We start from the raw sequence: 16,409 nt of genomic DNA on the forward strand, positions 1-16,409 counted from the left end.
ACACCACAGGCACTAATGCGCAAGTGTAGTGAGGTGGTGTTGGTGTGGAAGGCGCAGATTGGACACACAACAGTACTGTGGCCTGAGCCTGCATTAGTTTGTGTTGCACTTTTCCAGGTCCTCACCGCTGCAGGAAATCGAGGTTGGGCGATGCCGTCCCATAGAAACTCCCAGCCCTCAAGTCAGAATTACAGAAATTCCTGGCCCCATGCAACAACATATTATCTGCTGAGAATGACATCGAAGACCTGGGCAGATCTGTCTAGCCTGCGAACTGTCGAGAGCCACGGCTTGGCAATCAAAGTGGCAGGCTTCCAAGCAGGACGTGTGGACGAGAAGGACTTTTTGAAGATCTTGTATTAACCACTGCGAGGATTCGCAACAGGGTGGCATGTTTTACATGCCTACAACAGGCCCTGGGACGAATGTTTCTTCATTCCCGAAGTCAACACTGGCGATTGCAGGACGTTCTCCCAGTCATGAACCAACTCCGTATTCAAGGTACTCAGCCTGACTTCACCGCCAGCTCGAGCAATCATTTCGTCCTCGTACTCCGTGACTGCAGTAGATTGGGTCTCTACTCCTGATACAAATCGTTGAATGGCCTCAACCAGGTAGGCTGCATCTGTGATGGAGTGGTTCAAGCCTTGGCCGCGCTGATACGTCATCGCATGTGCGGCATCGCCAGCAAGTGTGACTCGTCCACCGTGATTATCCCAACGATGGTCCTTAGCGCCCGGATCGAAATCCGTTAAGCCCATGTACCATACTTCGTGGTCATCGTCCAACCATTGAAAAGCGCTCTTCCAAGGGTCTGCAAATTGCCTGGCAAATTCTTTAACTTGCGTCAATCTTTGAGCGTTAGACCAGCCGGCTGTCCTCTCCTGCTCCTGATAGGTTGACTGCCACGAGATATAGAAGAAAAATGTCCATGATTCAGGTTGATCGGGATCTTCCACCTCATGCATTCCGAAGAAGGCAAATTGTCCGGCTGGATTGATTCCTGCTAGGTAAAGAGGATGGAATTGCCGCAAGAAGCGAGCCTGCTCCGCGCTGAAGCGTGCTTGTACGAAGGTCGCACAGTAGGGAAGCGGGCGAATTTGCCCTGTCTGTGGGAGCATTAATTGACGGATAGTCGACCGAGCTCCATCGGCTCCTATAACAATCTTCGCTGTGAGGCATGTTTCATCGATTAATCGTGCTGTGGCATATTGACCATCCTTGGAGAAGTTGATCCCCTTGACCCGCTTATCGTATCGGACGTCCAGGCTGGTTGCCAGCAATTCCCGTAGTTTACGGCGACGCAGTCGGTTGAAGAACGGAGCAGAAATAGAGGCCATATTCTCCCCTGTCGATCCATTGATAAAATTGAGCGCATCGCTCTTGCTTGGAGAGATGCTTGGATCTACCTGCACGGACTGTATCCGCATCCACAGCTCGTCCGGGACAAGATTTCTCAAGGACTCAGCACCCCAATGCAACCCCATATTCCAATCTCTAGGGTGAGAGCCAATACTAGACTGTTTCTCTAACACGACGCAAGGTATATGAGCCTGATGACATGCTTAGCTTGAGCCCGGCTAGGTGGGTTTGCAGGTATGCTATAAAGTAGGTTTGCTACCTTTTTCAAACCTTGGGCCAGAGCAAGTCCAGTCGACCCTGAGAGTAAGAGGATTAGCTCCCATTGCTAGATTCGCCGACTCATTCCGGTATGTCGGCCTGAGGTTAAGCTGTCGAGGTAGCCTTACCTGCACCGACAATCAAAACTGTAGTAGTGAGTTTTGGCTCGGACGTGGTCGCCTCCCTGGGCTTAGCCCCTAAGAGCATCCGGAGCCATTGCACTATACCCATGTTCAAAGGGAAGTAGTCTGAGACAATGCGCACACGTTGGCCAGCGGAAATAAGAAGAGCAGCGAAAGGCGCCAACTTTTAATTCTCGATAGGCAGATGCAAAGTTTGAGAAGCGGCTTCGGAAGGAGGGCATTGTCCAGCTGTTATTGCAGCAATCGATCTCCCGGTGCAGCAGCCATTCGTCAGCTATGAAGGGCCCGAGTTCCCGTCTCCGGTGGAGAACAGGAAAGGACTCTTGCCTCATAGAGGGAAGACATCTTATTCAGTGAAGGAACACTTCAGATTACTGAATGCAGCTAGGAGGGCCATGGGCGCGGAAGGGCTCTGACGGACTGTCCGTCATGAAGGAGGCAACGCCTTTCCCTATGCGAGCGTCATAGCGTCCAGCTGGCTGATTCATGGTTCAGGAAATTTTGGCATCGATTATCTCGTTCTCCGTTTGGACCACTGATAAGCGGGAACGTCATCGCGGTGGGCTGCCATGCTTTTTGCCGATGCTCGAGTGTCTGACCCTCGGACTCACCCCCGCATCTCTCATTGCACCATCGGACGATGCACAAGGAATCGGGATGACACGGGATGGCTGCAGATGCAGGCTATAAATTGGGAACGAAATGGAATGAGGGGGGGAAACACTTGTGTCGAAATAGCTTAAAGCTTGCAGTGAAACGTGGGAACGGGATGAAATTGTACCAGAACTTCTTCAGAACTTCAAAAGAAGGCCGTTGACCAACCGGTTGGATCGAAAAGTGGGTTCAGAATGGAGCCGTTTTAGGTTCCACGGCAAATCCAAGACATGTGCCGGGTCAGAAGTGCGGGACAGACTAGGCATGAGTAGTCTAGGGGATGTGGAAATAAATGCACATCACCACTAAGTTATCGTTTATCACCATTGATGATCGTTCATCAATTAGTCTACCCTGACCCGAGTCAATGGCGCGGTGCGAGAATTCAGGAATCCCGGTCGGAGAAGGTCAAATTCGGGCAAGTTGGGAATTCAATTCTTCAGGCTAGTCAGCACTAACTTCCACTAATGGGGGACCACTAACCTGGTTGGGCGGTTAGTGATTACTTAGTGGGATATAAAGTTGGGTTGAATATTGATAAACGGGATCATCCTTGTCACCGAGTGGTTGAGTGAGCATTGGAGCATAAAGGGGATGAGTTGTCTTTTCTTGGGATGGAGGTTGAAGTACGGAGTAGAAGGGTAGGACAGATGAAGGGGAAGTGGAAGGAGAAAGGAGGAATGGACCAAGCCTGGGAGTTCAGGCTACTACCCTCTCATCCAACTCCTTTCGGTGAGCTGCACTGAATTGTACATCCAACACATACTCCGTACAATAACTACATTACTAGGTAGCTACACCTGTCAATAGCACCTTCCCAATTGACTCTCTCATCCCTGGAAATCAACCAGGAAACTCAATCATGCTCGAATCACCCAATCACACACTAGAAAGTGGACTCACCGCCCCTCCTTTGTATCATGTGATTAGCATCAGAGCCTGAAGCATCTGGCCTTCATCACTGCAATCACTGCAATCACTGCAAATCACTGCAAATCACTCCTTCCACATCATGGATCCATCCATCCTATCCTTACTAAGTACGGATAGCAACTAGTCATGCACCCACCAACCGCGGCCTCTTGCTCCCTCTTCTTCTTCTTCTTCTTCTTCTTCCTCCAACTCAAAATCCCTCCTCCTCCAAATCTAATTTAATTCTTACTTCTACCTTTCACACATTCTTCTCCTAGTGTGGGGAAGCAATGGTGGCAGCACCAGATGATCCGTTTCTAATCTCACGCCTCTTTCTTCTCTTTCCTTTCCTTGACCCCTTCTAACCCAGAATCCTCAAGACTCAACTTGTCACCTCCTCCTCCCTCCCCCTGTTATTTGCGCAAGGTACCCCCTCCCTCGTGGACTCGAACTATCCCTCTGCGTTGTCAGCGTAGTCATTCCTCTCAGGCCGATTGGAATACTCTTCGTATGATTACCGGTTTCAAATATCTATAAATTCAACTATCCGTGGACCGCCCCTTGCCCCGGACGGAGTCGATCTCCGCAATCCGATCTGCTAGGCTCCTCCCCGATCGCCGCCATGACCCCCCCATGTGAGGAAGATGACGGGCGTTCACCAACACACCCTTTTCTGCCTGACAATACTCAACGCCATAACCCTTCCTCCGACCTGTCAGGCCATGCGACTGACGAAGAAATGGAGGACGATGACTCGGCTTATGGCGAGGATTCCCTGATCGGAGATGACACTGTCACCCTGTCTACCTATATCACCGACTACCGGTTCGAATACGGTCGACGGTACCATTCCTTTCGCGATGGCGCATACTGGGTAGGTTGGTCCGACCTCAGAGTGAGCCGATTGCGCCCCGTTGCGGATTGACTGACCGATTGCGGGTGCGAGTGGCAGGGCCCGAACGATGACATTGCGAACGAACAACAAGACTTGGCCCATCATATGTACTTTCTGACCCTCGATGGGAAGCTCCACATGGCTCCCATTTGCAATCCGCAGGTACTGTCTGTCGTTACCTGAGTCACTTTTTTTCTTGTGTGTATAACAACAGAGCACCATCTGACTCGATTACCTGCACAGGAAATCCTCGACGTGGGAACGGGAACCGGCATTTGGGCAATGTGTGTTATGCGACCCAAAAGCTCTGTGGGAAGCAGTGACTGACGACGAGCTTATTCTAAACAGAGACGTGGCGGATGAATACCCCAGCGCCAAAGTGACGGGGGTGGACCTTTCTCCTATCCAGCCGCTGTTCGTCCCTCCGAATTGCGTCTTCGAGATTGACGACGTGACCCTTCCGTGGACCTACGATCCCAATCATTTTGATTTCATCCACGTGCGCGAGCTGTTCGGATGCATTCCTGACTGGGATGAATTTTTCCAGCAATGCTGGCGTTGCCTAAAACCCGGCGGGTACATAGAAGTCGTCGAGCACTCGGTCGAACCGATCGCGGACGACGATACCGTACCGGAGGACCATTTCTACCGCGTCTGGGGACAGACCGTACTCAACTCGGGGAACATGTCAGGCAAGACGTTCAACATCTGGGCGGAAAGTGCGACGCGACTGCGGCAGGCTGGATTTGTCGATGTGGTGGAGAGACGCTTTCAGTGGCCTTTGAATGCGTATGTTTGACACCCCTTCACAGAAAGTAAACCCCCGCGCTGATAATTATTCCAGGTGGAGTTCCGATGCCAAGTTACACGAATTAGTGAGTAATACAAGCTTTGCATCCTCCGAAACTTGCTCACATCTAGTCAGGGTCGCTGGAACCAACTGCGCCTCCACGCTGGAGTCGAGGGATTCATGCTCCGTCTCCTCACAACAACCCTCGAATGGTCCTACGAGCGCGCGCAAGTTTTCCTTGCGCAAATGCGCCAGTCCCTCCGCGACTTCGAAACACATGCCTACCTCCCGGTGTCAGTCGTGTACGCTCGCAAGCCCAACTCAACAACCCATCCCACTTCCTAGGGATCTTCCTTTTATTTATCTATCCTCTGCATTGCATCGTCCCAGACCCTTCGGTCCACTTATATCCCTTTAGTGCAAGCGTTATACCCAAACTTATTCCTTCGAGCGATTTTATTCTGTTATGACAGACATGTGGATGTGTACGGATCGGCTTTGTACCTTATCTATGTCCTGGATTGAACTGGCCTGTTTGCAACGGTGTCGGAGATCTTGGACACATGGCCATCAATACTAACGTAATGTTTACAAAGCGTAGTCAGTTATCTATCAGTTGCGTTGCTAGTGGCCGATAACTGTTGGTTTGATGTACCCGAAGTGTCACCTTTTATGCGAATTTCCGAGTTGACCAGAGCGATATCTAGCGATGTACGAACTTGGGAGGAGCAACCAACACCAAGCTACATCTCAAAAGTACAAAAATAACAGTCGTAAAGTTCCTAGTCCCAGTTGTCCATCCTCGAGTGATCAACAGCCATCGCCGCATATATAGTATTTAGTGTATACTGACTGTGAACACCTCCAGTCCATACTGGAGAAAGGGGCCTCGGAGGTGGAGGTTGTGAATTGGTCGCAAATAACTATATGTAGCGTAGCGTATAAAAGTTTCCCAGCGCCTAGACCTAGGTTTTCTACGAACAAGAAAATGAGTTTAACATTCTTCGAAACCTATAAAGACATGTTCATAAAAAGTCATCAAATAAGGTATCTAGTGAGTAAAGATGAGATAAAGATACTCGTATACCATGCAGTAAGATTTTGATATTGCTTGCAAAATATTGAGTTTTTCAAGAATCTATCACTAACTAGTTGAACTGGTCGCTAACCACTGGGAAGTGCTAACTAGTTGCCAAAACCCTTGTCTCAACTTCGTCGGGTATGATTCAATCGATGGTTCAAGCCTGACTATATCAACACCGCTCATTCATTCTCTGGTAGACTCTTCCCGTGAAGCCTTCAGGTTCGCAAATTCAGTATGTATTCGGAGCCAATACCCCCGATGTGTGTGTGATATTACAACAGGCGGGGAGCTGTGCAGGCTCATCAGTGAGGCTCGATGCTACTATCTTAAATTTGTCCTGGTATCATACTCTCCATATCTTACATTAATCCACACACAGGCAACCTGATACAAAGTGCACTCATTGCGTAGACTTAGCTGCCTTGCCCAAATCACCCATCAATTGACAGAGCCCCTGGACCAGTGGAGGGAGTGATTCGTTTGAGGCATCTGCCCGCAGAAGCCCCTGCGCCACATCCATTGTCTGTCTCGGATCGGACACAAATGCAGGCCCCTGTGGCCCCTGTAAGGCCGGCGATCCACATCCCAGCGAAATGAATTTCTGCACCTCCGTCGTCTCTTCGCCGTCAAGATACGTGGTGGGAAATTGGTTATTTCGGGGGTTCAGGCCAAGCGACCGGCTGCCACCGGCCTGCCCGGTCGACTTCGCACTCTTGGCTTTGGAGACTACACTGTACGACCAGAAGGCCAGACTCGCGTAGTACACTCCAACGGCCAGGAACCCAGTCAGGGATCCGGGTGCCATGGCTTTAGCGGCGCGAATGACTTGGCCCGCGTGCCACACGGCGCGCCGCGAGTCACTGCTCTCAATCCATTCGAGGGCGCTGTGGTACACCCGACGAGCCTCTCTTTTGTCTTCCTTGCCCGCAAAGAGCTGGAGTTCTTCGAGAGACATGTACAAGAACATGGAGATCACTTCGTGGACTAGGAACACTTCCGGTCCAGGAAATTCAGACCATTCGTAACAGACCATGCGGAAGTGCTGCAGGGCCTGTGATAGCTCTTGGTGTCGGGAGCTAATCACCAACCCGTTCCAGTGCTTGGAACTTCCCTTGGAGATGAAACTGAAGCGGTGGTACTCCGTGACCATCGCTGCTAAGCCGTGCAAGACGACGAACCCGGCTAATTGTGAGTCAATCCGTGTTTGCAAGCGGGACATGTCTCTCATAGCATCGACCAGTGATGGTAGTCGCTCCCGGCCAGTCAACCCGGAGGCTAGGTAGACATCCCTCCACTCCGTCGACGACTTCGCTTCCCACAAGGACCGGATAGAAGGAAGGGGAAGTTCCAGCTCCGCGTACGAGACGAGAGGGTTGACATTCAGCATCAGCGCGGCTTGCGCATCATGTAGAAAGAGATGGTGTACCAGTCTAAATCGTCAGTAGAGCATTTGCAAAGCTATTCACAGGACCTACCGCTTGAACGATTCCAGCTCCGCCCAATCCCGCCACTTTTGTTCGAGCTCTTCCGGACTGTCTGCGAGACTAGGTACGATTACTGTGTACACAGATCGTCGAAGTCTTAAGGCTCTTCTGAGCATCTGGAAAGTGTTAGCTTCGAACAGCGCCTCAGCATATAGCGAACAAACCGTTAGTAGAGGCTGTTGGAAACTCTCTGCAATCTCTGTCCTTCGACCGTTGCCGCTCCAAAGCCCAATATCTAGGACCAAGGCGAATGTTTGAGAGGCTCGCAGATCACGAGTCGTCCGGTTATCAGTTTCGTACTAGCTAGGTCAGCATCTAGCTCAGGCACATTCTTGTTGCCAGAAGCATACCTTATCTGAGATCTGCAGCCGCACAATCTCCAGTAGTGCGTAGCCCAGTTTGCGGATAGTTGGAATAGTCGACCTTGTTGCTTCCGCGGCGGCGATGGCGGTAAGGGTGTCGGAGCTTTCTTCATTGATTCGGAATGTTGGGCCGTGTATGTAGGAATCGACCTGTCGGCTTTGGTATGCAAAGTAATCCTGTATCAGTCCGTCCAAAAGCTCTGTACTCGGGAACGACTTCATGATCCGAAGCGGATTGGCTTTCTGGCTGGCCTGCAGCACCATTCCAAAAATCAGATCGCGGCTCCCTGCCGACAGTCGTTCGGAGAGAACCCTCCGTTCGGATCGAAGACTTGTATCGGGGCTGTCGATAGTCCTGGGAATAGCAAGGTCGCCTTGGTGTGCAAATGCATTATCGCTCTGCGCAGGCTTCCACACGGACAGCGAGGAACGCTTATAAGCTTCAGCGCCTAGAGCAATTCCACTCTCCACATCCACCCGGTCATTGGGTGCCTCAGGAACGGGGGGCGCATGATTTGTGATCCCTTGGGAGTTGAAGTATTCGATGAGTCCAAAGTCTATTTCGGTGAGATCGAAGTTGAACGGTATGTTTTGGTCGAAGACCCCATAAGCATACTCTTGGGTGTGATTCAACAACGGATCCAGATCCGGGCGTGACAGAGAGGTGATCAGAGAATCCGGGATAAATTCCGGGAAAAAAGTCCCATCGATGCTAAAGATACCACTCTCGTGGTCTAGACTGGGAGAGATTGCTAGCAGGCAGTCCGTCAGCTGACACCCACTTAAGCGAGGCGGGTCACGGTACCATCGTAGCTGGTAGTCAGTGGATCCTCTAGCGGAGCCGAGCCGGGTGCCTGAGGCACCTGAGGCAGGAAGTTGCTGACCGGGAAATCTGGCGTGGCGAACTGCGCGGTAGGGTCGATGGGTGGCGGTAACTCATTCATGACGGGCGCTGGGGAGGGAAAGATGCCTTGAGTTGGAGGGGTTTCGATGCACGTTTCCGTCTCGTCAGGCTCATCGTACGCTGGTGGGAGTTCAGCCGGGGTGCCTGGCTGCTGCAGATCCAGTGCATAGCAGAGCAACGACAGACCTTGCGATGATGAACCGGGAGACATCTCGCCGGGATTTGTCTCCTGCCAGTCGCACTCCAGCTTCTTGTCTCGGCATCGTCGACAAGGCTTCTCCTCGTCGCACTTGAGCTTCGACGTTGCGCATGCTCGACAGGCTTGGGAGACACGGCCACTCTTGGCGAAGACTGGCGGCCGTTTTCTCTTGCCATCGCGGGGTTGATCATGACCTGCGGCGTGACGTTTCATGAGATCCCTAGTTGGAGTCAGTAAAGTGATGACTCAACAAAGGACCATTGTATCTGCTTTGGGCCGGCGAACTTCTCAATCACCGGGAGCTCACGAAGTCCATGAGCTTGCAGCCAGAGGACAGAGGGCGACTTACGGTCTAGCGAAGCCTTTGTTGCAGACGTGACACACATAGGGCTTCTCTCGGGTATCTGCAGAGCAATTGGTCTCCGTCATGCGAGTTCGGATGGAAACGGACTTACGCGACCGAACATGGCGGATCAAATGGTCTGCACGGTTATAGTGTTTCTTGCAGAAACCACATTGAAAATAGCCATCGCGGGCTTTTTGGCTTGACCTTGAGGGAGATTGCACGGAGGTAGATGGGGCAAGTTCAGTAGGAGGTTCATCTAACATTGTTGAAACTTGGACATGATGATGTGGTGGAGGGGAGAGTGAAGGAGATGAGGAGATGACGGGCGTACAGGGGGAGGAGGAGGAGCAGAAAATGTTTAGGTGGTTCAGGATCCGGGGAAAGGAACTGACCGGGTCAAAGTGCATTTGCGGGGAAAACGACCCACTCTTGCTTACTCCGTAGAACTCGGCTTCCTTACTATTCGTGCTCGTACTGTACACATCATGGATACTCTGCTAGGTAGATTCTAGCCTGTTTGGACGTTGTGGCCACAGGTGGTCACTTGCGCAATCAATTGACACATGACTCAGTGGGAAATCAGTCTCTCATTCTACCTGTCTGTGCTGTACGTACAGTAGATCTGAACTAAACCAGACCAACCGACATCAGCCGAGACAATCCACCTGAGAAAATTCCGAATGCACGAGATACAGACGAAGAGGTAAGCAACGACGATCCCAGCTCTTTAACCCAAAGCAGTGACCGGTGCTGGCTGGCCAGTGACCCATGGCGTGTGAAAGGCTGACGCTGAACACCTCGCTTCGGGATGTGGAGGCACATCCCGACCCAAGCTTGTCTGGCGGTGACGGCGACTAACTACAGGACATCCCCACTAGTAGACCTCCTGGACTAACAAACAGAGGAGCCTAAAGGGAATCATCATAATGGTACTGCAAGCCGGGCTCTCTCTCTCGTATACACCCTATGGCCACCAATGATGCCTTAGTTGCAGCCTAAGCAACACTAGTTTACTGTGGGAGAAAGCAACATCTTGAGTTTGGGGGTGGATGGAAGGGAGTAAGCGGTTGGTAATAATCTATTGAGACTAGAGTTGGAATTGATAAGATAACTATCTACGCACGCAGGCGTTTGATAGCTGAAAAGCCGTAAAATCCCATCGTCGACACCGTAGCCGCCAGGGAGAAGAGAAGAATCACTCCGCCCGTGATGATGCCTTGTTCGAAGAACCCGATCTTCTTGCCGGCCCGTTGGCCGATCGCAGGCAACGGCGCTAAGTTCTCTGTCCACACCTGGTTCCAGTGGCTATTCTTGGTATTCAGGACTGTCTGGGTGAGTGCGGCGTTGCTTGTCGGAGTAATGAGCTGCGGCCGAGGCACCTGAAGTGATAGTGTCGAGTAGCGAGTGTCGGAGCTAGGGGTCAGGTTGGTGGGATAGGCGGGTCCAACTATAATTCATCAGTACTACGCTGCACAAATATTCGAGATGAGCATACTCAGCATATCATTGGGAACATGGTTGACCCAGGAAATGTAAGAGTCGATGAATTGGGTTATGTATTTGGCGGACGCGGGGGCCGCAAAGGCGTATGTCGCCGCAAGCGTTCCGCGTCTGCTTCTGTTAGCTTCTGTTAACTTTCCTGCTTCAGATCGAATCGATGCCACTTACGAAGTACTAAAGTCAATAGCATCATCCAGACTAGTTATCGGGTGTAAAATCAGCACTTTCTCCGCGACCTTTCTCTGTAGCAGGGGTGATTTCCTGAATAATGTTAGCAAGCAGCCCGGATTTCCACCCTCTCTCAGAGACATACCGATCCAGCACCTCGACAACACCCCACTCGGATCCAGAAACGAGAACGCGCGAACCAGCGTCCTTATGCGCCGCATCGAGCAACGAGGCCCCTGGACTCGCGCGACGAGGGTTCGCGACGACCTGTCGCGCCTCGCCATTCTGGCCGCCCAGGTACTTCGACGACCGCTGAAGCACCGCTTCCACAAACTCCTTCATGACAAACTCCTGCACGAGCACCACATCGGGCGAGTATGGCGAACGACCTCCAAAGGTCAACCGCGCCGCGACCAGCGCCTCCGCCGCCGCCGGCACGTCGGCAGTGCGGTCGACTACGGCGATTGTCCGAGCTGTGTTTGGTGAAGAGATACTTTGGCCGGAGATTTGGCCTGCATCGTCGTTCTGATTGAGCACTACCACCTGGGTCAGAAAGCTCGCGTCGGGTCTATCTTCGCTGACGGCGAAGGTATCTGCATCCAGCGCGGGCGGGAGGATCTTTTTCAGTAGAGCAGGCAGGGCCATAGTGTTTTTCGTCAACTGCCCTCATCATCGGTCAGTCGTCTCTCTCCCTTTTATCAGAGGATGCTGGAAACTTACCTCCAGGATAATGCAGTTCCCCGCCGCCAGCGCCGCACTCAACGCTGAGACGATAGAGAAGAACATGGTGTGCGTGCACGGGACGATGTAGACGATGCCCGCGCCACGCTTGCCATCTCGATTATCCTTTCCATGTGCAACCCTATACTCTTCCTCAAGGTCTCTGCTCAAGTCCAGCGAAGCATAGTGCGTGCGAATCTCCTTCAATGCAAGACAGATCTCGGCGCGGACTTCCTCCACGGCATGGCCCGAGTCGGTGAGCAGAGCGTCCTTGATCTGGTCAACGTGCTGGACGAGGGTGGACTGTAATCGGTGGAATTGATTCTGACGGTATCGGATGTTCTGAGTGCGGCCGTCTATCTCCGCGGACAAGATACGGGGGAAGTACTGTGGTGCAACCATTTTCGTGGATGATGTGAGAGACAATGTTTGCACAAAGTCCTGTGAGAACGGGGTAGGATTATAGCCATCAACAAGATCCGGGGAACGAACTGAGCTCAGCTTCGGAGATAAGCTAGTCTACTTCCTTCATCTATGCGGACATGAACGGGCCAGTCGGATCAATGGGCCGCAGTCGAGGTGCTGGAAGATTGGGGGATATGGGGAAGGATGGCATGGTGCTCGGGATGTGGAGGAGGCAATGGATGCGCCCTGGGGCGATCGATGCCTGCCGAGGTTTGATGCTGCAAGCATCCAGCATATCACCCTAACTCCAGCTATTCTGGAATTATCTCACCATAATCAGTTTCCCCCATCGTTGTTAACCCCGCACAATCATCATCACCATGTCGACGACCACCGCGACCACCACAACAACCACCGCCTCCACACGGGTTGGCACTCTATCTGTGCTATCGGATTATGAATTGCATCACTCAGGCGAGGCGACTCCTTCCTCATCACTAGAATCAACGTCCAACACGACACAGCCCGCACAGCCTGCCAACTGGCCCACCGACCATCGCCGAGTACCTGCTTACCGTCCGGCCAACCGCGAGTTGAACCTGAGTGAGCGACAGGCGGGCGCGAACAGAGCCGAATTTGTGTTCATCCAGACCATGCTACACGGTGTTTGGTTGAACGCGGTAAGTCAGATTCTACCGGCCAAGCATGTCGAGCACAGCTGATGAGTTTAGGTCGTGTCACGAGTCTGGCATGCAACGGGGGGCAAGATCAACGACAAGATCTTTCACTACGAGATTGGAGGAGAGTGGTAGAGTGGTTTGGGGGCATGCGGTCATGCAATACAAGCATGTCAAGTCTGGGAGTTATACTGTTTTTGTGTCACAAAGCAGCAATGCAATTCATTTAATTCAAGTCCTCCTGGTTCAGTTGAGCTCGCCTAGTGCGAATAGCTATGTAGGTGTTCGAGACCAGAATTCACCTGGAACGTGCAAAAGCCTTCAGAAACCTCCAGTGTTCAAAACAACGCATACGGATAACTTTGTCCCAGACTCGGTCAATGCTGTTATTCAAGCACCCAGCTCTCTTGTACTGCAGTGCATGTACAGCCCATCCAGAGTGTTTCCCTTGAAGCTCCTGATTCCATACACATTTAACAATCACGCTTGCACTACCCACAACAATCCATTCCCTAGACAAAAGCCCATTGATTCAATTCCCACAACTGCTATGTTCAACATACAAGATCAACCATACATACTATATCACCAACTTTCCCGCTCAAAACCCTTCCCCTACATCCCCCCATCCAAAATCAAGTACTCCCCCTAATCTCAATCCCGGTCACATCCTCAACCAACCCCTCCCCCCTCGCCGGCGCAAGCACATACAACATCCGTGCCCAGCACGCCACCCTCTCCCCATCCTCCCCGACAATATCCGGCGTGACATTGCGCCACGCATGGTTGGTGCCGCGCTGGACCGCCACATCGCCGCGCTTAAGGAGCCTCGTCTCCCCGGAGTCCAGCACCAGCTCGACCTCGCCCTCCAGCACGACCCCGTAGTCCAGCGAGACGGTGCGGTGCATGGGGCTCAGCGCGTGCGGCGGCATGTCCACGATCCGGCACACGGTGCCCGTGCTGATCGTGATGCCCGGCGGGTTGGTGAGGTAGTGGCTGTAGGCGGGGATGTCGCGCTCGTCGGTCAGGTCCACGGGAAACGTGTCGGTGGTGTAGGCGAGGGAGAACTGGGCCGCCGCGGAGTCGTTGATCTGTTGGACGGGCATGGTTTCGGGCAGGGTGGTGGAGAAGATCGCTTGGTTGGTGGTTGGGGAGTGCGTGGTAATGTAGCGGTTGAGGGGGCGGATGTTCTTGGGGGCGGTGCTTGGGGGGTTCGAGGTGGTCATTTTGGCTTGTGTTCTGGTTTCTTTTGAGGTTGAAGATGGTGGTTCTAGTAAATGGAATCGCACGGTTGGCTGTTGGTTGTGTTCAAAACAAGTCTGAGGAAGTTGAAGTGTGAATAGCGACTGAGCGAAGGCGCCACTATTTCTATTATATGTGAGTTTGTGTCTATGTTGCTTGTTCTCTAACGTATTAATTTCTGAGTATATCAGTATAGTTACCGGCCACACTGCGGGGAACGCTCTCGGGTGCGTTTCGGGACCACATCGGGTGAGGGGAAACATGAGTTACCGTTACAGGTTTGTGTGAGCAACCAATTCAATCATTTATTGGGTCGATGTACAACCCCACCTCAAGTCTATGTGTTTCTAAACTGGCAATCTACTCTCTCGGGGGAATAATCGGCAAAGTCACGTAGTTGTCCCCATGCCCGAAGTTGATGTGGTTGAATCCCTGGAACTTCTCCTCCGACCGGTCGACAGGGGAATTATGCTGGAACAGGCCAGACCCCTGAGTATCTCCCGAAGACACCTCAAAAACAATCTTCCCTCCCTTCTCCACCACCACGTTGGTCGGCCACACCTCCACATCCACCGCGTACACCTCGCCCGGGACCACCGGCAGCACATCGGTGGAATAATAGTCGCGGTGGGGCAGCCAGGGTCGGTTGCGCGGGTGCTCCGCGTTGACCTTGCGCAGACTGACTCGCTGCCAGCCTTTGCAGAGAGGGACCGGATCCCCTGCTGTGCCGGTGTAGAAGACCTCCTTGCCCTCCGGGGAGATATGACGCAGTGTCAGGAACAGGTCGATATCTCTGGGCGTCGGACGCCCGGGCTTCGGGCTCATCGATACGTTGAGGTGGGCCACGATGTGACCGGTGATTTCCGTTTCCTGCTCGAATGGTGCCGTCGTGAACTGCACTAGCTGTGGCTCGTCGAGGTTGCCCAGAGCACGGTACGTGATCTTGGCCGGTCGCTCCTTGGGAGCTTCCGTCACCAGCTCCTGCTTCGAAGTCAGGTAGTAACGGGTGTACTGGGTGCGGGCGATAGGCCACTCAGTCTCCTGTCGGCGTGGGTACTGCTTCTCGGCTTCGGCGTTGTTGAAACCAACATCGCCCTTGCGGAGGACCATGTCAACCTTGGGAGCAGTGCCGTCCGCCCAACCCGCGCGATCTTCGCCCTTCAGGAAAGCATCCAGAAAACTCCGCTGCACCTCCACTTCCTCCTTGTAGTAGAAAGGCAGATCGTGACGGCCCGTGATGAAGCGCAGGTACTTGAGTTCGCTGCCGGCTTGAGTGTACCCCTCGACATTGCCGCGAAGGTGCAGGAGAATACCACCCCAATTAGCGACCGAGAGAAGAGGCACCTATGCACAGACTGTCAGCTGGATTCCAGATTCTGCAGTCGGCTCACACAAACCTGAATATCGGTCATGGTATACTCCTTGCTAGCATAGTATACATCATCCCGGAAATGGTTGTTGACATTGTCGATCGTCTGGTCTTGGCGGTTGGCCTCCAGTTCCTCCTCGGGGAGATCACCTTCGATGGTATCGGGGCCCCAATTGCGTGCTGCTCGACCCGGGCGTCCGTATTGATTCGATACAACCTGGCGATCCCACCAGAACTTGATGAACTTGTTGGAAAGGATTCCGCCATGGCGACAACGGTCGCGGTAGTAGTCGGACATACCCTCCCAGGGAATAATGCAACTCAAGCCCTTGGGCTGGCGGGCGCTGACGCGCCATTGACTTCCAGCATAGTAGCTAATACCCAGCAAGCCGACTTTTCCCGTAGACCATGGTTGCTCGGCCGCCCACTCCACCACATCGAAGAATGCCTCGCTGGTCTCGCGAGACATGGTGTCCAGCTTGCCACGCGACTGGCCGGTTCCGCGCTCGTCCGCTCGAACCACCGCGTATCCATGTTTGGTCCAGAAAAGGGGATCCGGTGTCTCCCATGCTGAGTGCTCCGAGCGATGTTCCGGATTGACTTCACTGAACGATTGGGGGTGGAAGTCTGCATAGGGAATATCTTTTCCGTAGGGGCCGTAGGTCACGAGCACAGGCGCCTTCTCCAACTCTTTGGGGCGATAAACATTGCAGCGCACAAGACCAGATTGATCTTTCAGGGAAATTGTGACATTCTGCTCGAAGACGTAGGGGAAAGAGGTATCGTCCACCGTGGTGAGGTCTTCACGGATAGGGTTCGGCATGTTGTCTTCACGTTGCAAAGGCCTTGTGATGCAGCAATTGTTTCGTGATAAAACAGAGAAGGTGATAGCTAGTGAGCTTGATGTTATGAGGGATAAATACTCAGAGACTCCA

The 16,409-nt window shown here is 52.7% G+C and overlaps 7 protein-coding genes across 7 annotated transcripts; 2 read left to right on the plus strand and 5 right to left on the minus strand.

Annotated features, from left to right (window-relative positions):
- Window positions 1-404: 404 nt before the first annotated feature.
- On the minus strand, window positions 405-2,318 carry BO82DRAFT_375796 (FAD-dependent oxidoreductase; the record flags this gene model as incomplete). Its single annotated transcript, XM_025637498.1, has 4 exons — window positions 405-1,553; window positions 1,622-1,659; window positions 1,885-1,926; window positions 2,300-2,318. The coding sequence occupies 4 exons, from the start codon at window positions 2,316-2,318 to the stop codon at window positions 405-407; spliced, it is 1,248 nt and encodes a 415-aa protein (XP_025490320.1).
- Window positions 2,319-3,552: 1,234 nt separating this feature from the next.
- Window positions 3,553-5,691, plus strand: BO82DRAFT_355693 (class I SAM-dependent methyltransferase). Its single transcript, XM_025635521.1, has 6 exons — window positions 3,553-4,203; window positions 4,282-4,386; window positions 4,468-4,508; window positions 4,573-5,013; window positions 5,069-5,099; window positions 5,150-5,691. The coding sequence occupies exons 1-6, from the start codon at window positions 3,952-3,954 to the stop codon at window positions 5,357-5,359; spliced, it is 1,080 nt and encodes a 359-aa protein (XP_025490321.1). The 5' UTR covers window positions 3,553-3,951; the 3' UTR covers window positions 5,360-5,691.
- Window positions 5,692-6,138: 447 nt separating this feature from the next.
- BO82DRAFT_338631 (putative C6 and C2H2 transcription factor RegA-like) lies at window positions 6,139-9,721 on the minus strand. The gene is made up of 7 exons (XM_025633440.1): window positions 9,503-9,721; window positions 9,397-9,451; window positions 8,750-9,267; window positions 7,933-8,696; window positions 7,747-7,881; window positions 7,574-7,698; window positions 6,139-7,528 (listed from the first exon to the last, which is right to left on the minus strand). The coding sequence occupies exons 1-7, from the start codon at window positions 9,654-9,656 to the stop codon at window positions 6,499-6,501; spliced, it is 2,781 nt and encodes a 926-aa protein (XP_025490322.1). The 5' UTR covers window positions 9,657-9,721; the 3' UTR covers window positions 6,139-6,498.
- A 764-nt stretch (window positions 9,722-10,485) lies between these two features.
- On the minus strand, window positions 10,486-12,568 carry BO82DRAFT_384567 (uncharacterized protein; the record flags this gene model as incomplete). The annotated part of the gene is made up of 6 exons (XM_025638116.1): window positions 10,486-10,840; window positions 10,889-11,004; window positions 11,062-11,154; window positions 11,207-11,721; window positions 11,782-12,168; window positions 12,554-12,568. 6 exons carry the CDS (start codon window positions 12,566-12,568, stop codon window positions 10,509-10,511), a joined length of 1,458 nt encoding a protein of 485 aa, XP_025490323.1. The 3' UTR covers window positions 10,486-10,508.
- Window positions 12,569-12,587: 19 nt separating this feature from the next.
- BO82DRAFT_241437 (uncharacterized protein) lies at window positions 12,588-12,998 on the plus strand (the record flags this gene model as incomplete). The annotated part of the gene is made up of 2 exons (XM_025630791.1): window positions 12,588-12,866; window positions 12,918-12,998. Coding segments are annotated over 2 exons (360 nt in total), but the record flags the coding sequence as incomplete, so codon positions are not given.
- A 163-nt stretch (window positions 12,999-13,161) lies between these two features.
- On the minus strand, window positions 13,162-14,240 carry BO82DRAFT_393263 (cupin domain-containing protein; the record flags this gene model as incomplete). Its single annotated transcript, XM_025638663.1, has 2 exons — window positions 13,575-14,240; window positions 13,162-13,375 (listed from the first exon to the last, which is right to left on the minus strand). The coding sequence occupies exons 1-2, from the start codon at window positions 14,087-14,089 to the stop codon at window positions 13,162-13,164; spliced, it is 729 nt and encodes a 242-aa protein (XP_025490325.1). The 5' UTR covers window positions 14,090-14,240.
- A 206-nt stretch (window positions 14,241-14,446) lies between these two features.
- Window positions 14,447-16,297, minus strand: BO82DRAFT_313399 (CocE/NonD family hydrolase; the record flags this gene model as incomplete). The annotated part of the gene is made up of 2 exons (XM_025632478.1): window positions 14,447-15,449; window positions 15,503-16,297. The coding sequence occupies 2 exons, from the start codon at window positions 16,295-16,297 to the stop codon at window positions 14,466-14,468; spliced, it is 1,779 nt and encodes a 592-aa protein (XP_025490326.1). The 3' UTR covers window positions 14,447-14,465.
- Window positions 16,298-16,409: the final 112 nt, after the last annotated feature.

The sequence above is a fragment of the Aspergillus uvarum genome (genome assembly GCF_003184745.1).
Source record: "Aspergillus uvarum CBS 121591 unplaced genomic scaffold BO82scaffold_39, whole genome shotgun sequence".
In the NCBI taxonomy this organism is placed as follows: Eukaryota; Fungi; Ascomycota; class Eurotiomycetes; order Eurotiales; family Aspergillaceae; genus Aspergillus; species Aspergillus uvarum.

Bases quoted from the DNA above. Each gene is read 5' to 3' on its own strand.
- BO82DRAFT_338631 (XM_025633440.1), bottom strand. From the start codon at position 9,656: ATGTTAGATGAACCTCCTACTGAACTTGCCCCATCTACCTCCGTGCAA. The intron at 9,452-9,502 runs GTAAGTCCGTTT...ATTGCTCTGCAG, and splicing joins GATCCGCCATGTTCGGTCGC to ATACCCGAGAGAAGCCCTAT. The intron at 7,529-7,573 runs GTAGGTCCTGTG...CTGACGATTTAG, and splicing joins GAGCTGGAATCGTTCAAGCG to ACTGGTACACCATCTCTTTC.
- BO82DRAFT_355693 (XM_025635521.1), top strand. From the start codon at position 3,952: ATGACCCCCCCATGTGAGGAAGATGACGGGCGTTCACCAACACACCCT. The intron at 4,509-4,572 runs GTGTGTTATGCG...TATTCTAAACAG, and splicing joins GGAACCGGCATTTGGGCAAT to AGACGTGGCGGATGAATACC. The intron at 5,100-5,149 runs GTGAGTAATACA...ACATCTAGTCAG, and splicing joins ATGCCAAGTTACACGAATTA to GGTCGCTGGAACCAACTGCG.